This window comes from Lepidothrix coronata, unplaced genomic scaffold (assembly GCF_001604755.1).
Source record: "Lepidothrix coronata isolate B3197 unplaced genomic scaffold, Lepidothrix_coronata-1.0 Scaffold8, whole genome shotgun sequence".
Taxonomy (NCBI): Eukaryota; Metazoa; Chordata; class Aves; order Passeriformes; family Pipridae; genus Lepidothrix; species Lepidothrix coronata.
This window is the reverse complement of record NW_016690188.1, coordinates 8,520,084-8,545,938: the sequence shown is the minus strand read 5'-3', so window position 1 is coordinate 8,545,938 and position 25,855 is coordinate 8,520,084. Positions and strand designations below refer to the sequence as shown.

The 25,855-nt window shown below is 38.1% G+C and overlaps 1 protein-coding gene across 8 annotated transcripts; it reads right to left on the bottom strand.

Annotated features, from left to right (window-relative positions):
- Positions 1 to 301: 301 nt before the first annotated feature.
- Positions 302 to 25,855, bottom strand: KIF11 (kinesin family member 11). Of its 8 annotated transcripts, none has more exons than XM_017803830.1 (25): positions 24,902 to 25,855; positions 22,902 to 24,001; positions 22,540 to 22,612; positions 21,387 to 21,482; positions 15,365 to 15,497; positions 15,131 to 15,228; positions 14,971 to 15,049; positions 14,453 to 14,638; positions 14,246 to 14,370; positions 11,543 to 11,633; positions 11,044 to 11,286; positions 10,835 to 10,930; positions 10,068 to 10,156; positions 9,475 to 9,562; positions 8,512 to 8,700; positions 7,150 to 7,357; positions 6,663 to 6,835; positions 6,228 to 6,350; positions 5,136 to 5,294; positions 4,598 to 4,737; positions 3,684 to 3,963; positions 2,372 to 2,594; positions 1,963 to 2,117; positions 1,528 to 1,644; positions 303 to 881 (listed from the first exon to the last, which is right to left on the bottom strand). In XM_017803830.1, exons 5-25 carry the CDS (start codon positions 15,365 to 15,367, stop codon positions 759 to 761), a joined length of 2,988 nt encoding a protein of 995 aa, XP_017659319.1. In that variant the 5' UTR covers positions 15,368 to 15,497; positions 21,387 to 21,482; positions 22,540 to 22,612; positions 22,902 to 24,001; positions 24,902 to 25,855; the 3' UTR covers positions 303 to 758. The 8 variants fall into 8 exon arrangements, with proteins under 8 accessions (XP_017659317.1, XP_017659319.1, XP_017659320.1 ...); XM_017803831.1 differs by having other exon boundaries at positions 22,902 to 22,936; XM_017803832.1 differs by lacking the exon at positions 22,902 to 24,001.

Here is a 25,855-nt window from a genome sequence, read left to right as displayed (position 1 = left end):
GTCTATGATACACAAGCTCTGGTTGACATTGTACCCCAGCCAACACCTCACAGCTGCAGGTTAAAAGAAAGATAAGAACAGTAGGGTTCAAACAAACAAACAAAACCCCCACGACTCAGCAGTGAGACTAGCTTTCACAGAGTGAAGAGACACTGAAATAAAGCTATTGTCTATTATGAAACAAGGGAGAACCATCCTTTTCTGACAGCACAAGATTTAAGAGAGAGTTGCTAATGTTTTAGCTAAATTAAGTGTATTATCTTATTCTTATATTATGGTAATATAAAAAAGTCAGGTAAGTTTGTTTCACTGCAGTGTTTATATGTTTATTTTCCATATATCAAAATTTATTTGAAGTATCAAAGAGAGCGACCGGATTAAAAACCGGGTACAAAACGAGAACACTTTTTTACAGTTGATTCATATATAAAATGGTAGCTGATAATGCTGATAAAGCATATTTCAACATCCCTTTCGGGTGTTTTAAATCTACTGAGAAACAGAAAATGATATCTTACTTAAACACACAGAAATATATTTAACATAACAGCACCACAATGTGCAGGGGTTTTTTCCTTAATACATTGCAAGCTATGAGCATAGCATATAAAAATGGGACAAAGGCATGACATCTAGCAGGCCACTCTTTTGATTCAACTTTGCATCACAATAGAGACCAAGAATAACCAAAAACATTATGGCTCAGTAAGACAATGAGATAGAAATTTTTAAAAACAGGAATTTGCAATAGATATATCTTAGTTCAGCAATCTTAAGGGATGCTTGGATTCATGAAGAAACTCTTCTGTCATGTCCTCCATTTTGTTCTCCACTGTAGCTGCAGATTTGTTCTCTTTACCCTTTTTGCGACGACTTCTCTGCTGGGATTTAAAGAGAATACCCAATGTTAAGAGAAATACAAAGAAAAGACTTCTTGCTCATGTACAGTGCAGTACATAGTGTTCTGAGAAAAAAAAAAAGTTGGTAGAACTCCTGAAAAAGGTTCCAAATGCATTGCATTTACTGAAGAGATTTACTGCAGACACACAGAAGCTCAGCAGCTGCTTTTAAAGGATCCACAAGAAGAAAACATACTACCCCAGCAAGCCAACCCCTAGACAAATATACCAACGAGTTTACGCTGATACATTAGTAGAGCAAAAGGGTCAGAAGCAAGTAAAAAAAAAAAAAATCAAAAAACCCTCCACACACTTTCAACTTTTCCATTAATACACATGTGTTTGTCTAGCAAGTTATGACAATTTTTTTCATGCAGGAGTATTTGCTGAATTTTCAACTCTCTGTCCAGCTTGTCAGAAATCTGCATTATTTTATCCAGTATTAAACTGTCATCAGAATCTGCTGTGACTTTAGCTCAAGTTTAGCAAAGTGTATTCTACAGGATTTAAAGAAGCTATGAGACTACACTAAATTACAAGAAGTGACTTAAAACTACAGCATTATTATGGAAAATTAATTTTCTTCACTCTTAAATACACAGCTGTTTTGAATATCTGTGGAATTTACCTGGAAAAAAGGAACGCCACCATTTGTGTGGCAGTATACGTTTGTATCCACTAAGCATTTGTCATTAGCAAGGCTTTCATTGGATTCTTGCAACCCTCCCTCCTCTTCCAACAGGTCCTAAAACAGAAATTTTTCAGAAAAGTATATTTAATGTCTGAATTTCTTCAGTGAATAAACTAACCATGATCAGATCTATAAAACACATAGAACTTCCATTTTTGAAAAACAGAAATAAAAGTAAATTATTAATATTATTGCTTATTTTTCAGTAAGAGAATGTTTTTATCAAAAGCTCAGCATACTTGACTCCAAGTACACTGTAAAACAAAATCTGCAACAGCTCTGGGATTCTAATCAACTCTCCACAATGGCATTAAAAACCTCAAAGATGTGAAATCTTCATGCAAGAGCCTCATTTGCTGTTCATATACATACCTGGCCTGCACTATCCTCCATCTCCTCTGTCATGCTGCTTAGCATAGCATCAAGCTTAGATTGCTTTTGCCTTAATTGCTCCAGTAGAAGTTCCCGTGGCTCTGTTCTCATGAGTGTGACTGGATAGAAGTAGTCTCTTCTCTGTGGAGTTGTCCCTTTAATGAAGATTGCCTTTCATCAGTGTACACTATTAAATGCTTTCAGCATTCAGTGCTTTAATTTCAGATCCTCATTTTTACATTAACTAAATACAGAAATCATGCTTTGTTCAGTCACCATTCTTTGCACACATTTTAAGAAAAGGTGTAAGGCTGCCAGCTATATTATGTCCCCATTGAGATTCACTTACGAATTCTGGAACTCAAATTGCTTTCGGTAAGACCTTCTGTCCCTGACCTACTTTAAATACCTGTTGGAATATCCACTTTCAGATCCTCTTGCAGGAAACCATTAACCTGAGTTAGTCCATGCTGTACTTCGTTGCTAAGTGCCAGCTTCTGCTCCAGAAGTATCTCTTTATCCACCTTTATCTGATCAAGAAAGCCACTGAGTACCTTCCCCTCAGCAGCCACTTGTCTACTACTACAGTCAGCAATTTCAGCTGTTGTTTTATCACAGTGTTCTTCACTTTTCTGAAAATGAAACAAACAAACAATCCAGCTAAAAACATCAAGTTAACAGGAAAGGTAAGATTATGGCCTCTTTTCTAAGATGCAGTGCATGATTAGTGGCATGATCTGAAACGAAACAACTGAGATGTCAAATTGAGAAGTTTCAGTGCCAGTTTTACACTCTCATTTTGAGAACTATCTTCACAAGAGAGTCAGTTTCTTAGAAAGTATGATCATTTTAAAAAGCTACTCATAAAGATGATGCCATCTAATTCTGATCAGACTCCTCATGCTTCTATGCACAACCCTGAAGGATTACGATATTCAATTGGAAGTGAACATCCTACAAGCACTAGAAGCTTTATGCATTTGTAGGAGGAAGGGGAAAATATGCATTTTTAGCCACTCATTGAAATAAAACTTCTGAAGTGTTCAGCAGGTACAACAGATAGAGAGATGTCTTGAGACTGCAAATGTTTTTAACAGTTAAGAGTTAAGGACTCAGTGATCCTTGTGGGTCCCTTCCAACTCAGAATATTCTGTGTGATTCTGTGCACAGTTTCCAGTTAAGCTTTTCTTTCTGAAAGAAAGCAAAATGCTGGATTTGCCTATTTCATTCCCTATTACAACAATAAAACAAGAAGAGTAGGAAGTAAAGTTTGTGATGGAAATGAATAAAACGAAAAACCTGAGAGAAATTCTCAGATAAGAAGCCAGAACTTGTAGATACCAAAAAGGAATACTTTCTCCCATGTTAATTCAATCTGACTAAGAGTCATTTGCATCCTCCAGAATATAGCCTGTGCAGATCTCCCAGAGATGTTACTCGTAGATAAAGCTCTAGAATTAGAGATATATACTATCAAGATGATGAAAATGCAAGTTAACTGCATGGCATTAATCATAACACCATTTTTGAGGTTATTTGCACTCCTATTAACTTAAGCTTTTTATTTCCTCTCACTGCATCTAAGCTCAGTAACACGAGTCTGCTGTAATAAAGCCACAATTTTCTTCTGACTGTAACTGAGAATGTCTTTCTTCCCTGCAAATTCTACAGTAAAAGTTTGTCTCATAATGTTGCATTAGATTACAAATTACTATAAGTACCTTTTGTAAACAGTGAAACTGCTGTTTCTCATCACTGAAGGATGATAGGTGCTGATCAGTAAAGTTGACCACCTGAGCAGTTGTAAATTCACACCAGGTTTTGGTGTCCTGAGACACATCCTTGAGATTGCTGAGAAGATGTTGACAGTGGTCACTGGATTCTTCCAGTATCACCTTACTTTCAGCATTTATGCCCCTGAGCTCTTGAGAGAAATTATCCAGAGATGTAGTACATTTGCTGTGATTGGAATTTGCACTGCTAACAAGGTCTGTAGTTTTCCTGCAACAACATATTTGTAAGAGTTCAGAAATTTTGAAAGGTAGATTTTAATCACAATCTACATTTAGAAATATTTGAGACTGGAACCAGCAAAACAGTACAATTCTAGCAAAGTAGTTAATTATAACCTTGTTGCTCTTTTAGTAAATATATAAATTGCAGTAGGATAAGTAGATTTGTTAAAAACCAAACAAAACCCCCAAACTAGAACCAAAAAACCCCAATCACAAGCTAAAAACAGCAACTGGCAACACCTTTGTTGTTCAGTCTACAATTGAATGAAGGATGCTGCAATAGATACATTATACTTCAAGACCTTATGATATGACGTTCTGAAGTCCAGACACTGAGGGACATTCATCAGAATATTGCTCCTAAAATGACAGTCTCTTATCTGCAACATGCTCAGGAGAGAAGTTTGAGGAAAAGCATTGTAGAGCTAGTTTACTCTGGGGAAAGATGATCCCAGAGAAAACTACGATCTACACTCTGCGGCAGAACTCAGCTGTAACATACAGACCTCGTTCAAAAGACTTTATAAGAACATAAATATGAAGAGCATCTAATTTTCAAGTTCTCTTCATGTATAGTTTTATCTTGCATCAGTGTACAGCAACAATAATCTGCTCCTTACAAGTGAACATTTTCTTGCATAGCAGTGATGGTGGTCTTCAAGCTTCCATTTCTCGTGAGTACATTAGTTAAGTTCTTCTGAGTCTCCTGAGCAAACACGTCAAGCTGGCTTTGCAGTGAGGACATGAATTCAGCTGTTCTCTGTTAAGAAAAATACCACAAGTTTTACTGTTATTCTGCACTTTTTAACATTCTTAAAGGGTACCTGAATATCTGTATTAAAAGTGCAGCAGATAAAAGTTTTGCAGTTCTAAAGCAGAAGGTACAATTTTTGTGCAGCCAAGATAAAGACATTTTGCTTTTGGAGATACATGTAAACACATATACTAAACAGGCCCACAGGAAGGGGAAGTCTTTTTTGTTACCTTCCTACATAAACGACTTAAAGCAGCCTAACAAAACCTGAAAAGAATAAGTTTCTGTCAGAAAAGATCAAGTTATTGTCCTTATATAAGTATAATGATTTACTACTACAAAGAGTTTAAATCAAAGCAAGCAATCACACTTGGTGTTAGGATTTCTTCTTTCTCTAAGGATACCTTTGCATGTGCCAATCTCGTCATTTCCACTTCTTCTTTTAAATCATCACAATTATGCTGAAGCTCAGCAAAACCACTGTCCACTTCTTCACGTATTTTTTTCAGAGTGAGAGAAAGATCTCCAAAGAAGGTATCCATTTCCCATTTATGGGCCTCCATCTTGAAAAAAAAAAATTACAGTTAGATATTAACTTACTTAAGAAATGGATACTTTTCCCTAGCATAATTGATATAGAAACAAACTCTACTCCAAGCAAATTGTCAAAAGGCATTAATAAGGTATTGTGCATAAAAGGAAGAAAATAACACTTGGAGCAATCTGAAGTTTGAGACTGGAACTTGGTATGGGCTATTCCAAACACAAAATCTGGCATGCAAGGTAGACAAAACAGAAAAGCAGACAAAGTACAGAAAGAGCTGGTAAGCCATGGACTACTTGCTGCCTAAGCCTGAAAACCAATAGAAAGCCTTTAGACAAGGGGAGTTGATTTTACATGAGCTGTAATTGACAGAAGGGGAAAGTTTTTCAGTCAGAACAAGGGGTCACCAGAAACAAAGACTTGTTTTTAACAAAATGGAAAAAAAGAAATGAAAGAGTAGGGCTGCAAAGGACTTCAATAAGTGCAGTGTTGTTTGCACTTATGGTTGTTAACAAGATAAAGCATCACATTCTCCAGGAATCAAAGTGACTACAGAAAAAGTTGGGTACGACAGCAGAAAAAAAATAGGAGTGATAAGACTTGTCTAAGTTGATTTTTCTTTTTCAGATTTCTAAAATACAGTGGAGAGTATATTACGTGTATTATCAAATATTTGTTACATACAGATTTAAGCATCCGTGTTTTACCATTCGACTGAGGCATTTAGGGGAGCAGTTACGCCAATATAGGTAACAAGAAAATTTACCACACTCAGAAGCGGAAAAACAAGTCTGAAAGGAAGAGTTAAAAGGCAGAACTCATAGGATAGGATAAAGGCAAAAAGGACAGACCAGAAGTGGAAACACTCTGACACATTGCAGAAAAACAAAGAACATATTATCTGTAAATTAAATAAAACAGAAGAACACAAGTGAGAAGTTATGTGCATTACCTGCTCAGCCACAGCAGAGTATTTCTTCATGTTACTCTGAAACTGACAGTTCAAGCCCAAGACAAATTCTACCACCGGTGTCAAGCTATTTAACGCTCTTCCTAAACCAGTTTCATGTTCCTCCTAGGAACAGCGGTAAAAAACCAAACAAACAAAAAGTAAAACATAAGATGGCAGTTCCTTCATCTACATTTGTAAGAAGCTATCTATATACATATCCACGTACTCTGTTATGACAGTATTTGCTACACAGTACATTACAACTTGCAGTTGTAACATGGGAGAGGACGTAGAGAGGGATATAATCATGGTCAAGTGCTGAAGCAGATACAAGTAAGGAGCATCAGAAAAACTATATAATATTTACAGAACTCCCTTTTGATCAAGAATAGTTTCATATATTTAAGTAGCATAAGAATATGTAAGTGTACTAACAATTAATCTCAGCAGCTCAGCTTTACAATCCAGTGATAGATTCTCACGCTGTGTTATTTTTTCAGACACGTGAGAAATTTCCGTAGACACCAATTCTTTAACAGAGGCACAAGCTGCTGACATAACTGATGCAAGAATATCAGCTGTTGAAGAACTGGTAGACAAGAGGTCACCTACGAAAGAGATCAAGAAAAGTTACTAATTTTTTAAGAGTTCCTCTGTAAGATAGGAACTTTTTTTATTGCTCATCACCTTATTGTCTCTTACAGCACAGGAAGGCTGTTGATGATTCCAGACACATTATTAATGGTGCAACTGTAATCATTCCATTGCTTAAAATAAAGCCTCTTCCACTTTCCTAAAATAGGTCCATTTTAGGAAGCAGTCTTTTAGACTACTATTGCAAAAATTCAGGATGACTACTGATACAGGTATTAGGCTTACCTATAAAATTTACCTATCTTACTGATAAAGGTATTATACTTACCTACAAAATTTGTGTAAGATGTCAACATCTGTTGCTGCTTCACACTGTTTTCACTAAGTGAATCCTGTATTTTGTTGAACAAAGCATTCATTTGTACTGCAAATGTATTTTGGACAACAGCATTGTGCTGTTCAACAGCTTTCTTACGGTCCAGTTTCGCATGAAGCTCAGATACATCTTTTGTAGTTTCTTCAACTGTACTAAGTAACTATAAATTTTAAAGTTATTTTAGTCAGTGTTTAAACAAGTCAAGCACATATTATATAAGGAAAATCAATAATAGTTCTGAGCTAGAGAAGTTCTCTCTCTAGAAAGATATTTCCCCTTACATTATCAAATTACAACTGTTCTGAATCTTAGTGTTATGTCATTTATGGTCTTAGAACATGGCAAAAAGTTACTTACTAGAGAGATCACTTGTTCTGGCTTTGAAGCCAAAGCATTAATAAATTACATCCTCAGTATTTAAAGAATTAAGGTACCATTTATCACAGAACAGTAACTGAAAAATTCCCAACCATTTCAACTTTTTTCTGAACAATTTGACAATAACTATATTCTTTAATATAGTAATCAAGCAAGCAGTTTCCAGTACTAGTTCTGAAATAATCTGGAATTCAGAAAAATAGTAGAGTCTTGGTTTTGTAGTCAGCATATATTATTTCCCCACCCATTTGTCTCACACAAACATTCCACAACCCATATGCAAAAACCAGGCATTCCCTTTCAATCTTACAGGAATCCAAACAGAAAAAATTGTCATGTTGCCTAAAGATACAAATTTCATCACTTTGCAGTTTAAGTAGCAGGACAGTCTGTCTCCCTGCATCAAGTCTGTTTTGATAATTATGATCGATCAAAGCCATATCCTAAAATATAGAGGTGACAGGGCAACGTTATTCAAACTTTTTGCTATTTTTCTGCTCCAGTTCACAGAATGGCTTGGAAAGGACCCTTAAGTTCATCTAAGTTCCAAGCCTCCTCCACGAGCAGGAACATCTGCCACTAGACCAGGTTCTTCAGTTATAATATTATTTACTGTTTTGTAGGACCAGTCATAATTTTCTAAAAGAAAACTACTTATTCTGCAAAACAACTTATGGTAATAGATACTGCAAAGCACTGGAACTCCCATGACAAACTGGCCTGAAAGCAAGTTAGTTCCAGACTAACCAGCATGTTTAGCAGTCAACTGTCAATATTACCACAGAGAAAGTCTTGCATTCTAATTCTAGTTTTCTGTCTTAAATTCAGCTTGTCTCACTTGCATCATGCTCTAGCAACAATTGACTTCCTTGAACAGCCCAGAAAACACCTAAACATAGGAAGCTGTTTTACAGTAGGTGCAAGAACTGTGACAACCTTGCTAGCTGTGCCATGAAGTTTTTGTTCATTGTTTTCCAAAACTGAAACCACATATTCTTCTTCAGCCAGATGAACTTTGGTTTCTTGCAGATCTTTCTGTGTTTCTTCTAGCTCTTTCTCCTTGATTTGCAAATCTGTTTTACACTGTTGAAGTTCATTTTTACTAACTGTGAATAGTTCAGTGATCTAAAGAGGAAGACAAACACAATAGGGCAACACCACTTTATAAAAATTCAACAGTCTCACTTCGCATCTCTCAACTTATGCAACAATAAATATCAGGATGTAAAATGTAATTTCAGCTGTAAGACTTAGAGGTCTTAAACCTAAACTAGAGGTTTGCATAGTCTTTGTATTCACTGAAAATATCAACCCAATACCATTCTCATCAAAATAATCCCTTGCTTCCGTACTCAAAACACAAGAGCAAACCACTGTCACAGGACAAGGAAGAAAATCCCACGGAACAAATATAAGCAGATAGACTGAAGAGACTCAGTAAAGCTGATGACATAGAGCAGTTACATACTCCAGAAAATTAATACCTACACTTCTCCTATACTAGGAGCTTCAATTTTCTATATGATTTGTTAACGGGAGCTCATGACCCTCTCTGCTCATTCTTTGCTCCTAAGCAGGTATCTGTCAACTGAGATGATACCATTTTACAAGCAAATTTTTTGCTGAAAATCCAGCAACGCAAATTAAAGTACCAGACATGAAAACAGCTGTAAAAAATAAATATTGCACTCTTATACATGTTATTTCAACTTCCTAACTCAAGGATTAGGAAGCTTCCACTCTGGACTAATACGGGAACTTCAAGAACAACGATAAAAAAAAGAGTCAAAAAATCTTTTGACTGTTCTTTGCTCAAACTTTTTTCCTCCTTTTGAGAGGAGGAATTAATTTCTTCCATTTTTTGGCAGATTTAAGCAACAGTTCAAAAACATCACTTACTTTTTTCACTTCTTCCTCCATAACACCAATTTTGTCAATATATTCTGCAATTTGTTCTTCCTGAACAGTCAGCTTTCCATTAAGGGCTCTAAAGCAAAGATTAAAACAAATTAGTCAAGTAAGAGGCAATTTCAAGACTATCTACAGGTTTTTACACTATGACTTCAGTAATTTAAAAAAATAAATATTGCTAACTTCTAGATGAAAAGCAGGTAATTTTCACTTAATACAGAAAAGATTTAAAACAATTTTCCATTGTAAGCCTTCCGTGTAAACTATCCCTCTTAAAAGTGAAGTTAACTATATTAAGTTTGCTTTCCTGTATGAACTTCCACTGAAAGAGAGACTGCATGGTGTAAATCTGCATCCTGGCTATGCTTATGGTAATTATTCCACATATAAATCAATTCCTCAGTGCAAGCCTATTAGGCTTTACCTGTGTAAAAATTAATTTCTAAAGAACAAGTTGACCAGTCAGTTAAATTTTCCTGACTTTCCTTCAACTTTCTGGTGTGAAAATAGATCTGAAAGTATTTCTGTACCAGTATCTGAGATTTGTTGCTAGTCATTTTATAGAAATTTTGAAGACATACTCATAATTTTCAAGAGAAATATAGACTCCACTTTTCTCTCGTGCAGCAACAAGGTCTCTCTTCAGACGCTCAATCTCTTCAGTGTATTCCTGCATAAAGAAACAATCCCATGTAAACCTGAAAATTTCTATTTGGTTTTGATATTTAGCTTAAGAGATACTTCACAAAGGTAGTGCTCTACAGAAGTTTTGCATAAGCATGGGAGCAAAGCACTTCATTCTGTTCTAAGGACAGTACAGTACCCTTTAAAATCATACTATTGGATATATGTAAAGCATTGAAACCTTCCATTTGAATAATACTTGGTTGCATCTAGCAGCTCACAATTGGAATCACAACTTTCTTTGTAGCAGAGACCTACTTTACATTGGCTCTTCACTCATACTTAGTGACAAGTTCTCTTTAATTTATGGACTTTCTGGGGAATGACCTTGCTAATACAACTCCTCCAGAAAGAGAAACAGTGTCGTTTAGTGGCTTTCCAGTAACTTGTAGACATGTAATCCACAAACAGAGCCACAGGCAGTAGCAATAATCCTCTCTTTTCAACTTCAGTCTTGGCCACAGTTTCAGTATCTGCAAAGTCACTAATCCTGTACCAGTAGAGCAGCTCCAGTTTAAAAGCACCAGTTCAATGATTTCAAATCACTTCAGAAAAGCACTGCTACTAGTTACAGCTTCTCCACACCCTCATAATTCCTGCACAGCAAAGACTACAAAATCAAACATAACCTGTAACTTCATTTGTTGAGTTGTATGTCTAGTACCTTAATAAGAGCTTTTCTTGTTAGCTTCTGATTGACTTCAGGCTTGTTCATTATGTTCTTTGCTCTATGGGCATATTCCAGTGTACTCAATGTTTCCTGGGAAAAAGAGATGTGAGACTAGGTCAAGCTGAGGAATTTAACTCATATTTTTTATCATTAGCAAAATGTATTAATTATTTTAGGAATAGATTTTCAGACTTAAAATTTACCTCAAGATTTATAGATGCAGGAGAAACTGTGGCAATTATTGATGTTTTTGTCCGTCCTCCAAGAGAATCTTGAAGGATTCTTGTGAGTTTAGATTCCCTGTATGGAATATGTGGGGTTCTTTCTACCAGAGCAGTAATAACTCTTCCTAGTGTCAGGAGAGACTGGTTGATATTTCCAGCTTCACGAGCTCTTTTGTCAACTGCCCCTGAACGACCGATGTTTTCACTTCCTGCGAGATCAACCTGAAAATAAGGTTATGCTTCTATCTCAAACCACCCTGAAGAATGCTTGGCCCAAGGTGTTGCAGAACACCTAAAATAGCAGAAGAGCTGTTCAAGAGACACTGGGATGACAAATGGGACCGACATTCTTCAGAGTGACAAATATAGCTCATACCACATTATGAAAACAATCATTTTTCCCCTTGTCAGAAAAAAACTCAAACTCTAGTTCATGACTTTCAGAATGCTATCAACACCACTTAGTTCAAATACTTACCAAGTTTAGCTTTCCAATTTTAACAAGTTCTTCTCCATCTATTGTTGTTTCTTTCATATGGATGGTAATTGAAAACACTGAGTGGGAACGGCTGCAAAAGAAACCAGTTTCAGACATTCCATTAAAGTCAAATTATCTACCTGCTATGTGACATTGCTGCAAGTTATGTATCTGTGCTCTTTTTAGGGAATACATTTAGCCCATCAATTGCAAACTACACATTTTCAATACATAGTTATTTTACCAAGTATATTTTTGTGTGTATATGTAGTTAGAAATATGGTATTTAAAACCAGTGATGAACCAAGCGCATGACATTTGACTCACTCAATCTAGATACATTTTATCTTATTTCGAGCAAAACCAAGAGAAATGCTTTGGTTTTGTTTACATGTGTGTGTTCTCAACTCACATGCATCTCATGAAAAAAAAAATAATCTACAAGTCAGTTTAGTCAATATGCTAAGAAGTTTCATAGAATGCGATCTTCAGGAACATAGTTTTCTTTATTCAGGCTAAGAAAATAATCAAGTAGCTGAAACCAATATTAAAATTTTAGAAGTTAAATTAATTTTTCATTCAAAATAGTAATACAGTTTAGGATCACAGAATCATTGAATGGTTTCATCCAGCTCCAACACCCCTATTGTGGGCAAGGGCACCTTCCACTAGAGCAGGTTGCTCAAAGTCTCATCCAACCCAGCCTTGAACACTTCTGGGGATGGGGCATCCACAATTTCTCTGGGCAACATGTTCCAGTGTTTCACCACTGTCACAGTAAAGATGATTTTAGGCTGATTTTATTCCTTTAAGAAGTTTTTACAATAGGAAGCTGACATACATCGAAAGCCACAGATGTCAACTTACACCAGTTAGACTATACATAAAACAACAGTTCAGGCAGAATGAATTATCTAAACTGCCTGTAATTTCAGACAAAATTAGTTCTGTATTCTAATCTGTTTTAGAAAATACCTGTTCCCTTCCACCAGTAGACAGATATGCTCAGTATACCTTTAATTTAAAATAAAATATGGGCAGGGTGCATTGCTTACTTTTGCAATACAGGATCATTACAGTGATATACATACCCTATCTGCAGTTGAAGAATGAGAAAGCAGTATTAAAAAAAAATGCTATTTTCGACCCAGATGTCTCTACTAGATTCTGACTATGACCTGCAATCATATGAAATAGCCTGTATTACCATACAAAACCCTCTCCTCAACCTTATCCCCAACTTCCACAATCTAGTTGTGCAAGTTTTCAGAAGCCAGGGTTTGAAATGAGCATCTTGTGTTGACCTGTAAAAAGCAGATCTTATCAGTGTTTTGACATTTCAACTTCTGTAACAAATTCTAATGTACCATTTTCTACTGCTGATGAGGAAAGGAAAGGATACTCGATACGCTTACACCAGGCTTTTATCTAGTAAATGGGATTGGCCAAAACACCCAATCACATGTAAGAGCTAGAACAAAGGTAACCCACCTCTCCAATACAGGTATATCAACTAAACATCTTCCAAACATGAAAGGACTACAGCCTTCTTGAAATGTACAGTATATACTGCAGAGAATATTTATCTCACGCTAGTACATGCAATGTATTTCAGTGATTTATCTGTCAGATTTGTGTCTTTTGTTTTCATAGTCACAGAAGGTTTTGAAAAAGTTAACTGTGCAACTTTGAGAAATAAATTTCAATACTCTAGATGACCAGTTAAGAATGTTGTGATACTTTCATCAGAGCTAGATTTAGGTGGAATACCAGGTCTACTGTTCGAAATAGCCACTGTGTATTTTCAAGGGATATATTAATAACAAAGCATGCAAACTCTAAACAAGAGAAGAAGCTTATGTTAAAAATCACGCAGGGAGAAATGTCTTGCCCGTTTTTAAGACAAGAAGTATTCAGATTTTATAATGCTCTTTGAACTGGTTTTGGTTGGGGTAGAGGCAATTTTCTTTACAGTGGCTGGTATGGGGCTGTGCTTTTGATTTGTGCTGAACATATGGAGGGTTTGTTATTGTTAAACAGGGCTTACACAGAGCCAAGGCCTTTTCCTGCTGCCACACTGGTGAGGCGGCTGGGGGTGCACGGGAGATCGGAAGGAGATGCAGCTAGGACAGGTGACCTCAGCTAACCAAAGGGATATTCCAGACCATATGGCATCATGCTCAGTGTATAAAGTGAGGGTAAGAAGGAGAAAGGGGGGGTGGAGGTCTGGAGTGGTGGCATTTCTGTTCCCAAGTAACCATCACACGTGATGGGGCCCTGCTCTCCTGGAGATGGCTGAACACCTGCCTGCCCATGGGAAGCACTGAATTAATACCTTGCTTTGCTTGTGTGTGCAGCTTTTGCCTTCCCTATTAAACTGTCTTTATTTCAACCCATGAGTTTTCCAGACCCTTCCCATTCCCTCCCTCATCCTGCAGGTGCAAGCAGCTGTGTGGTGCTTGGCTACTGGCTGGGGTTAAACCACGATATCCCTTCATACACCAATTACAATCATCCCACTGGATGCCATAAGGAGGAAGTTTTAACTCTGGCTTTCTAACCCACATTTGACACTCTGCACTGTGATACACAATCTCAAGATCATGCCAGGTTTGGACTAGTTTCAATCATCTTTTGCTTCTTCAATAAGATCCTCTTTAATAAAGAACAAAATACAAAGTCTGAAATGATGAAAATCTGTACCTGGAATATTGGTTCATGTAAGTAGCTGCAGTTGTTCTCTTTGCTGCACCCCTTTCCAGGATTTGGTAGACCTGATTTTTGTTGTGTACAGTTACTTCTTCCAAGCCTTTAATAATTACACCCCGCTGTCAGAAAGTAATACATGCTTATTATACATCTCTCAACAATCCTGAAAGCCTTAAGATCACAAATTTTGCAAGCACTAACCCTGTTTCGAGGGTCATCAAACATCTGCAGTCTTTCTCCAGCATCAGGAGTAGGATTCAGAAGATCAAAAAGCTCCTCATTATAGATCTCCAAAAGAGAGACTTTCACTGAAAATTCAGTACCATTCTCTGTGAGTTTTTCAAATATTTGATGCAATGTACGGGGTATTATACCTGCTAGTGGATCCTACAAATTAAAAAGACGTATTTAATTTATAAATGCCCTTGGGGTTATGGGGTGGAGTTTCAGCTAAACAGCCTGATTGGATATAAGCAAGAATACTTTGGACAAAGATGATCTTCCACATAAAAACTGCCAAGAGTTGTATGCAATACATTAAAGATGTAAAGTTTTGCTTTTCACTTGAATGAATGAGACCACTTGTTAATCTACAAACAGTTAAGGAAAGTCAGCTTCAGGATTTGAAGGACACCAGCTCTCAGTTTTCTTTAGCTTTCTGCAATTTCTAAATTTGAACTATAGTGCAGACAAGAGAAATCTCTGGAGTGAAAATATACCTCTTCCCAAGTATATTCCTCATTGGGTGACCGCTCCCCTTCCATTGTGAAGGTCTTACCCGTACCAGTTTGGCCATAACTGTGAGAGTAAAAATAAAAATGTAAACAAGAAACTAAAATTCAAATAAAATTCCCTAATAATCATTACTGGCTTACTTACGCAAACACTGTACAGTTGTAGCCCATAATAACTTCATCCAAAATGGGACACACAACACTCCGGTATACATCAATCTGCTTAGCCTGAGGTCCAAAAACCTATTGACACAAAGACAACACATCCCATTTATCCATACAATAATGTATAGCATCACACTGTACAGCAATGAGACCATATCAGAGAAATGCACTAGCTCATTTCTAGAAGTTCCCAACTTGACAAGCAGTTACCAACCATATCAAACGTGTAAGTCTTCTTTGATGTCTTATCTGTCACTCCTCCAGTGCGGACACTAACTTCCTTTCTTGCTTGATCACAGTCTACAACAGGATGGGAGCTTGCTTTAAGTTCTGAGGCATTAAAAGGCCTAAAAAGACAGGAGTTAAGAAAATCAGATGGATATCATTGCTAACAAGAACACAAACTGAAGAAGCAGAAACATCACTCAGTCGTTGATCTAGAATAGAATAACTGGGTAAAAAGAACATAGTTAACTTAGTTTGTTTAATAATTGTTTAAGGGAAAAAAGCCACATTTTGGCAGTTTAAAGACCCTGCCTTCTATTGCTGTGGAACAAATCAAGTGTCTATAGCACTTTGTTATGTATGTATTTTTAACAGGCCCATAACCATTTTTAAGGTCATTTAGATGCACATCTAGCTAAGATGCATTAGAACATGTTGTTCAACTGCAAGGGGGGTAGAAGATTTAACATCCCAAATAGTTGTATAAGTAAGAGCATCCAAAAAAGGAAAACACTTATATACGCAAGTTAGTACAATAGTGAATCAAACTAACTTTAAAAATTTCCTTTTTTATTTTTCATTTACACAAGCAATGATGCCTACATCCCATGCCAATGACATGAGACTCTGAAGCACCAGAAATACCAACAGACCCTACTAATTGCGGAACAGAAAACAGCAATACCAGAACATTTATAATGCTGATGCATTTGAACAGAATTTAATTAAAAACAGATAAAACAGATTTTGAGGGGAAAAGTCTCCATTAATTAAAACTCAATCATAGTAAAAAGGTTCAATAGAGGTGCAATAAAATTTTTGGAACTTTATGGTGTGCATTTTGTTTCACCACTAAGTTAATTCGAAACCAATGCACACACCATTTTCCTTGAAGGGACCTTTGCAACAATTTCTCCTAAAAAGCATGGAGATGACTGTGGGCTGAAAACTAATGGCATGAAATCCCATTTTATTACTCATTTATTAGCACTACTGCACTGAATGTCTATGCTACCTGTAGAGATGACCTGAACAGTTAACTTAAAAATATAACATCTACAACCTTTAAAATAGCCTTTAAAATATTTTAACAGAGACACTTCAGGTGCTAAGTTACATTAAAGAAAAAAAAAAAAAACCAACCCAAAAAGCCACAAGTATATGGCATCTTGAGTTTCCTGAGTCTTGTGGCTAATATTTCTTCCTCAACATAGAACTGAGGTTGAAGTGTCAGATTCTAAACAGACCACCGGACACTTTGGTGCAAGATTGACTGGCGACAACAGACGATCACTAAAATCTTGTTAGCAGGAACAAGTTACAGCTTCAGTTTTGTGACTTTTAAAATAATAGAAGGCTGAATAATGAATATATTCTGCTATCTAACAATATAAGAATGAACCAGTACAATGCAGGACGTAGGATAGCCCACAACTGTGATATGAGGAACAATTTAGTGAAGTTGAAGCACACATCCACATTGCCACCATCCCACTAGACAAGCAGCAGCCTGGTATGCCAGGGTGACATTTGATCACACATTCATTCCTTTCAGTACAAAGGACTATCACACGTATTAACAATGCTAATGCATGCATTTTAAGTTTCCAAATTCATGTTTTACCAAAGCACAGTAAACGTGTTGCTTGAAAAGGTTTTTGATATGCTCAGAAAGATCAGTTTTTGGGAGCAAATTAGGATACAAACAAACACAAATGCATCTACCTACATATCTATAAGATAAGAAGAACCTGACTTGAAGAAGAAAAAGGAAAAGGGAAAAAACACTTACTAGCTCAAGGGCACTGAAGCTATTATAAAAAGAAAAGCTCTACAAGGGGCAAGAGCAAGGGTGGGCAAGAAAGTTTTAGGGGTTAGAGACTAAATCTTGACATAGGAGTTAAGACTATGAGTTGCAACAAAAGCAGAACACTACATCATGGACAGCCCTGATGCTACTGTTATATAAAATAAAAATACATTGATACTTAGTGAGGCTATTCCAGAACAACAGAGACTAACCAGATGAAAAAGAAAATTATTGCTCTTGACTGTTTCAAATCCAATTGTTTCAATAAATTTATTCTTTGGCAATAGCCTTGACTCACATCAACACTTTCACCAATCTAATATTTGTTACAGAACTGTTTTAGTCGTATTGCAAAAATAAGGCAAAACTGCTTTAAATTTCTATTTTCATTGTGCATCTGTAAAAGTAGAACTCACAAGCTTGAGAACGTGATTGTAAAAGGCATTAAAACATAATATGCAAGCTAACATTTGCAGTTCTGGCTCAAAAAAACCCCCAACTTCTAATAGTATTTCAAACCCTATTCTTAACACATTACCAGTATTACAGCTTTAACAAGCAATGCTTTAAGATTATTTAAGATCTACTATCAGTGAGCAATTCCTTAAAGTCACCTCGAAATTACAGAAAGAACTTAATTTTATGGTATGTGAAATGTATCACTTCATACAAGAAACAAATTTATATAATCAAAAAGATAGTTGGCCATTATTACTTAAACAGTTGACCCCCATCCCATAGCTTTTTCGACTGGAGAGTCCGCACCAATGAAATTATATTAGAGATATAAGGAAGTGGAGTAGCAACAATTCCATTAGCTGTTAAAGCGTAGTGGCTTCCTACGGAAGGTGAAAATTCAGCTTGGGTTTTTGTGCGCCTTGAACAGCAGTCCTACTAACTAACTCCCATCTAGCTCTCCTTAAGCTTCCCACGCAGCTTTACACCGGGTGTGCAACGAATCAAATTCGGAAACTGCACCTTTTCGCCTTTTCAAGCCGTACGAGCTCGCTCGCAGCAGCGTTACCGCGCGGCAGTGCCGATCGCTCGCGGGCACACGGGGCCGCCTCCCGCGCTCACCAACGCCCGGGGGGGCTCGGCGGTACCGCCGGGCAGACAGAGACCCACAGTCGGGCACACCGGCTCGGCACAGCCACAGCCGCCTCTGTCCCGCGGCGGACCCGGCGCAGCGCCGCGAACGCCCCGAGCCCGAGTCCCGCAGGGACCGACCAGGGTCCTCCCCGGGGCGGCCCCCAACGCTCGCCCAAGGGACCCGCCGCACTTACCTGCACCGCACCACCACCTGGATGTTCTTGCCCTTCTCCTCCTTCTTGGTGGTGCCGCCGCCGCCCTGGGAGCCGAAGGAAGCCATGCCGGGAGCGGGAGCCGAGGCGCTGCCGGAGCGGGACGTGTCGCGCGCGCGACCGCCACTTCGAACCGCGCGGCGCCCGGCCCGGCCAATCAGCGGCGGCCGCGGGGCACCACGGGACGGCATTTCAAATGGCGGCCCCGCCCGCCAGGGCAGCGACACCGCGCTCCGCCCCGCCCAGCTCCCACCTCCTCCTCCGAGCTACCGCCGGCGGCCAACCCGGCCGCGTCCGGCCTCCTCTGCAGCTGCCGCTGACAGCCCCGGCTCTGAGGGCAGCCCAACTCCTCGCCGCGCACATCAGTCTTCAACAGTCACATCATCGACGTAACCCTCCCTCGCAGGTCAAGCCCTCCAGTCATTCTTCTGTCCCCACTAGCTCTCCTGTTAGTCCACAATTTCTTCAAACATCACGACAAAATTGGAGAAGCATACCTAAAAAATGCCCTGTGGAGTGGAAGCATTACTTTACCAGTTTAAAAAAATTAATCATATTTCTAATTTACATGGTGGAGCAGAGCGTTCACTGTTCCCAGCAGGGCACCTGTGGACTGCTGTGTCCTCGGTCGGTGGTGCCCCAGTTCAGGTTGCCACGTGTCTGCAGCAGAACCACAGCTGGGCAGACCCCATCCCCAGCTGGGCCATGCCTGCTGAGCTCCTCTCTGGACCCTCTGTTCCTTGTGCACACTTCAACTCAGGCTGGTCTCCAGCACAACTCATCAACATCACTGAATTCTACACCTAACTTTCTATATATTTACAGGTGGGTGTTGCCTGATCGATTCCTGTGAAAGTCTTATATCACAATGAAAGTAAGTAAGGGCTCAGGACAAAGCATCACGGGTGCATCACATCCATCCTTTTGCTTTGAAACTAGATCATCTGAGCCACTTGCCAAGTACAAAATTACACCCTCTCGTTAGCAGTTTGATTTATATCACCCTGGCTTCCCCGTGACAGCTTCCTCTGAGAGGCACTATTAAAAGCTTTGCTAGGTGGAGATCTATGACAGGATAACAGGTCTTCCAGGTAGAGAGGAAGAAGCAGATGTTATAGAAGATTCAACTGGTCTGACACACTTTTTTTTCCAACAAATCTGTACTGGCTCCTACAGACTGTCACACTGTCATCGACCTGTTATGGCCTATGGTGCTACAGTGTTTTGCTGTTCTTCTAGGGCCTTCCCAGTTCCTGAAATTCAGATTACCCATCTATAATTTTGCAAGTGTCCACACTCTTTTTTTTTCCCTAAGTTGTCTGCTTTGAAATTTACATCTCCCTCCTCCATGAATCGTTAAAATTAATAACAAACAAATCCTAACCCTTAAGGCTTGCAGTAATTTTTCTGACAGTGACATGAAGCAGCATTACATTATGCTCCTCTACCATTAATCTGAAGAGTTAGAACAATGTCAGAGCCAATCAATCTTATACTAGGCACAAAGAACAGGATCTGAGAAATACATTACTTTCACAGAAAAGGACATGAAGCATTGGATTCCTATTCTGCTTCGAGCAGAAATTGATCAGAAAGCATTAACATTCAAGAAATTTTGTCTGCCTTTCTGAATGTAGGCTGATGATGCAACAGGACAAGAGCTATGAAAACTTTATAAGTATTAATAAAAATTTTCATTTCAAGCCTTTCTGGGCAAGTATTTTGTTTGCCCCATATAAGATTTTACTGCTTGCATGCCACTGAAAGCAATACAATTTGAAAGTATGTATAGTATATAAATATATTACAAGACAACTACTTTGCAAGGACAGACATTTCGAACTTAGTAACTGCCAGATGAATTACTGCCCTTCAACATCAATTTTTAGCCTTTTGACCTCAAACCTAGAAATAAGGCAATGATTCTGTAGGAACAGCTTGTAACAAAACAAAATTTATATGCATGGATGTGCTGGTTTTGGTTGGGGTAGAGTTAATTTTCTTCACAATGACTGGTATGGGGCCGTGTTTTGGATTTGTGCTGAACACAGGGTTGATAATATAGAGATGTTGTTATTGCTAAGCAGGCCTTGCACAGAGCCAAGGCCTTTTTGTGCTGCCACGTTCATGAGGAGCCTGGGAGTGCATGGGAGATTGAAAGGAGACATGGCCAGGACAGGTGACCCCAATTGACCAAAGGGATATTCCAGATCCTATGGGATCATGCTCAGTATATAAAGTGGGGGGGGGAAAGAAGAAGGAAGGGGAGGACCTTTGGAGTGATGCTGTTTTGTGTTCCCAAGTAACCATGACATGTGATGTGGCCCTGCTTTTCTGAAGATGGTTGAACACCTGTCTCCCCATTGGAAGTGGTAAATTAATTCCTTGCTTTGCTTGTGTGTGCAGCTTTTGTTTTCCCTATTAAACTGTCTTTATCTCAACTCCTGAGTTTTCCAGCTTTTGCCCTTCTGATTCTCCTCCCTATCCCACAGGCGGGGGAGTGAGCGAGTGGCTGTGTGGGGCTTGGCTGCTGGCTGGGGTTAAACCACAACAGGCAACTAAGGAACTCGTATTTTCTAACAGCCTTGGAGCTTAACTTTCAAACCAAAACGAGTTTGGTGGGTTCATGTTACTAAGACTTGCTACTTTTTTCCCCCCTAATGAAACACTAAAAATCACAATAATACATTTTGCTTCAGCTAAGTACGGATTTAATCAAGTGGGAAAATAAATATAAGAACAATGTCCAGGGCAAACATAGTGAGACCACCTTTACTCTTACTTGTCTTTTTGTATTCCATCTATGCTAAGAGCAAAAATTATTCATACAGACAATTGTGTAGTAGATACTGCTAGACTGAAAATTCAAATGCAGGTATGCAAATAATCTGAATCTTTACCTTTTGCTCTATACTCCTTCAAATGGATCATACAAAAGAATGTAGCACTGGAACTCAGGAAATATTTTCTTCCAACTTCTGCTTTTTTGTTCTTTTCTGGTACAAAAGTCAGATTTTTCCTCAAAATACAACATGTCTCTCACAAACACAGAAGACATCATTTAAACATGTATTTAAACAAGAAGAATCTATTCAATTATTGGGAGTTAAATTTGGTCCATAGCTACCTTTGCTATAGTTGTGGTAAGTGAAAAACATGTATTTCTGGTAATCAAGTTAGCTTAAAAAAAGCATACAGTTTAATAGCTGTAGGTCTGTTTTACAAAGTCAATTTATAGTATAGGTTGTACATTTTCTTAGACTAGGTTGAACCTAAAGATACTAGTATACTATAAACATAAACTGAGTAACAGGGAGCTAGCATTTCACAAGCAATAAGAAAAAATGCAAGAATACTTAGGCTAGTCTCAATAGTGGTTGGGAGAATGACCTTTAACAAGGCATGTACATCATCTGTGATAATTTTTTTTTTAAGAGAGACAAAAACATTACAGAAAATTAAATTATATAATAATACACACAACAGCCAGTGTAACAACTTCAGTAGAAATTACTAATCTCCACATATGGGTCAGAAAGGACAATTTTTAAGTATAGTTTGCCAAGAAAAAGGCATTGAATTATGGTGATATTTATAGACAAAACAAACATTGTTTTCCTAGGATTTGTATCAGAACATCTGGGTAATTATAGGTACAGAGGCCTGACAAATAGTAAAACTGTTAACACAAAACATGATTAGCTAAGAATGAAGAAAGGTTATATAAGGTATAATAATGGAGAGATATAATTAATACAAATTATAAGGCTGGGTGAGACTTCTTTAAGGCTTAGTAACACTTGTTTTGATTACCAACATGCTACACAGTGTATCAACTGTATTGAACATGTGGGGAGTGTAATATTGTTCAATACTATAAGTGACATAGCAAAAATTTGCTGATTAATTGCATAGTCACGTTAAAGGGGAATCGACCTGCACCTTAGATAAGCATAAAGCAATTTCTAGTCTTTGAATAGCCTGTCCAGTTGACCAGTAATATTCTAAACTTTGTATTGTTCACATACAGAAAGTTAAACAATAAGGACTTACACACACTGTACTGGTATGTTTTCAGCTGAGGACAGGGTTTTCCTTCAGTCAAAGTAACAGGATAATTATGTCACTGTTAAAAACAAAAAATACAATGCAATAAAGTAACTATTGTTAAAATTAAGGACTCAATGCATATACAACATGATTAAAACCAGAACTTGTTTCAACTAATTAGGGAAAATACACAGAATGAAAGATTTTTTTTTAGGCATGTGTGCCAGATCACTGTCTGACACAGACGGTAGCACCTTTACATCTTTTTATAGTTGCCATAATAAAAAATTAACACCACACGTAGGGGGATGCATGCACTTGTGTAATTAACTCAGAGTAAAGCTAGTCATTTTCCATAGGCTTACCTATTTTCTGTTAAGGTGTGCAGCTGGAAGACATCCTTTACATAACAAGAAAAGAAACAATGAATGGGAAAATTGGAAACATACAGACTTGACAGGACTGACTGAAGTCAACAGGAAATGTCTCCTTGGCCTCATTACCTTTAATATCTTAAAATTTTATTAATTCAGTATTCTTCTACTGAGAGCAGTCAATAGACAGGTTTTTTTATATATGCCACATCATGAAATTGCTGCTATTTATTTTGGAGTGGAAATAACAATCATAAGCTATGCTTTTTTTGAGCCTAAGGCCAGTTTGCTACAAAGCCTTATTATATACAATTACAATTTGAATTTAGTCCAGAATTTTATCTAGGTAGCAAAAACATGCTTCCGTTAGAAGCCTATCAAGACTGTACTTAAGAGTTCTACACTTGCTGTCTCTTAGCTTTCAAGACAAGTATAAAATACTAGTTTTATTTTAAATTATTTGTAACCTGCCTACTTTGAAGATCAATTTCTCTGTACATTTATGTCACATATCCTGAAGAGGGATCTCCACACTGCTACTTTGTAAGGCTTCTTCATGGGAATATTTGAATAATTTCCACACTTACTCTAAATTATATTTAGGCTCATTTGGTCTTTTAGATAACACCTGTTTTTCCACTAGGGCAGATGAAGAAGGCAGAAAGCACCAACTGTCTATGAGCAATTCAAATTTCATGGGAATAAATCTTAGTTGCTGGACTAGACTGAGAAGCCAATTTTACTGCAAGTCCTTTTAACTTTTGCTGATGGTGTCCTATTAAAAATATCTTTAAAGCATGGAAAGGATATCCAAAATAGTGAATGATTGTAATTTTGGCTAGTATAAATTGAAATAGAGAGAGGTCAGATTATAAGAACCCAACCTGCTCTGAATAAACATCAGTGTGTCCTGTTTTGGCTGGAATAGAGTTAATTTCTTCTCAGTAGCTGGCGCAGTGCTGTCTTTAGGATTCAGTATCAGAATAATGTGGATAACACACTCACGTCTTCATTGTTGCTAAGTCATGTTTATTCTAAACCAAGGACTTCTGTGTGTTTCATGTTCTGCCAGTGAGGAGGTGCACAAAAAGCTGTGAAGGAGCATAGGCAGGACAGGTGATCTGAACTGGCCAAAGGGATATTCCACACCATAGAACATCATGCCCAGTATATAAATTGAGGGAGCTACCCAGAAGGGGCCAATTGGGGTTTGTGGGTAGGTTCTGGCATTGGTCAGCAGGTGGTGAGTAATTGTATTGTGTGTCACTTGTCTTTTTATTATCATTATTATTATTATAATTTAGTTTCAAATATTAGACTGTTCTTAACCTACAAGTCTTACTTTTGATTCTCCTCCCCATTCCACTGGGTTTGGAGGGGAGGGAGGTGAGCAAGCAGCTGCATGGTGCTTAGCTGCCAGCTGGGTTAAACCTTGACACAACAGTGCCATGGAACAGTCACTAAAGAAGCTTACAGTGGATAAAATAGGCGTGACCTCCATTGCAGACCTCTGCTGCAATATTTATGTTAGGTGCATGAGGAGGTGCAATCTTTCATCACCACAACTACAGAAACGCTTGTTTTAGATCCGGCTATTAGCAGACCACCACAGTTTTGCAGGTGCAGTCTATGTTGCTTTCCCAGGATTGCCCCTGTGTATACTAGGCAAGACTTATAGGAAAATGCAGGATTTATCAGAGCAGCTAAATATAAACCTGGTCAGCATTAGCTAAACATATACATTTGGCTACATGAGGTTAGCGAACTCTCTGTCAGAACCTGAAAAAAGAATAAATTGCCTGAAACTGTATACTTCTATAGTTTTCACTCCTACATGGTAAATGATATAGCATGACTATAGCATGTGTTAACAATAAAGGCATAAGCATTTCTACCATACATCCAATTTAACAGAATGACTGCAATTCACAACCTCTTAATCCCCCAGTTGCTTCAGAAAGGGAGGAGACAGATCATGAAGAGGTACTCACCCAGCAGTGTGCCTTCTGTCAGACACCAGGGGATGAGCCTTTCTGATGCACTGGCAAAGGCAATAGGGCGGAAATCAAACTAAGAGCTCACCATTTATCCTGTCCTCTTTTTGTCCGGCTTGGTCTTCACTTTTATATACACTAGGAACTGGAAAAAAACCAGACTGCCTCCAACTAGAATCCCATGAGGACATTTTTGCAGTAGTTAACATACTGTGTTAAAATTAGGCACCCACACAGTTCTAAATCCAACCAGTTGATTTAGATGAAAACTAACAAATGCCTTGCTCCAACCAGGATGAGTTAACTTGAGAGACAGTTCTGTGCCTAAACGAAAGCCAAAAGCGTGGGTGTACTTGATGTAGACACAAATGTTTTAACTGGGTAGCTCAGGTATGGGTAAGAGCATATAAGAGTCTCTATAGCAGCACAGACCTCACTGGAAACCAGCATTCCCTGACAGATTATGTTGATTCCCTTTTGACCATAGGAAGCAGTATGCTGCCACTTCTTAACAGGAAATTTCACGAAAGCTGACTAATTTAAAGCTTCTTCTGCTACATCTTCAATTCCATCTTTGGGTGCAGAAATAACCTTAGGTAACTCATCTGGCCCATCTTTCTACCTTTTTGTGACTGGAGGGTTCTGTGAATTTCTTTCTATAAGATACCACCTTTTTTTTTTTTTTCCCTTAGCTTTGAAAAATAAGACATAGTAAAATAGATACACTTGAAGAAAACACATTACCAGAACTTCAAACAGTGGGGTTTGGGGGGCGGTGAGGTTTTTTTGGTTTGGTTTTTGTGGGGATTTTTTTGTTTTCTTTTTTTGTGTTGGTTTTGTGGGGTTTTTTTCCTAGAAAGGAATTAAAGCAACCAGCCCCATCCACGACTTTCCCCCAGAAATCTCCCCAGAAAATCAAATATATGGCAACCGATCTTAAACAGCGTTTAC

Coding starts and splice junctions, on each gene's coding strand:
- KIF11 (XM_017803827.1), bottom strand. CDS start 18,554: ATGGCTTCCTTCGGCTCCCAGGGCGGCGGCGGCACCACCAAGAAGGAG. Junction 14,371..14,452: donor TTGATGACCCTCGAAACAGG/GTTAGTGCTTGC, acceptor ACTTTCTGACAG/CGGGGTGTAATTATTAAAGG. Junction 9,563..10,067: donor ATTTCTCTTGAAAATTATGA/GTATGTCTTCAA, acceptor TCTTTGCTTTAG/AGCCCTTAATGGAAAGCTGA.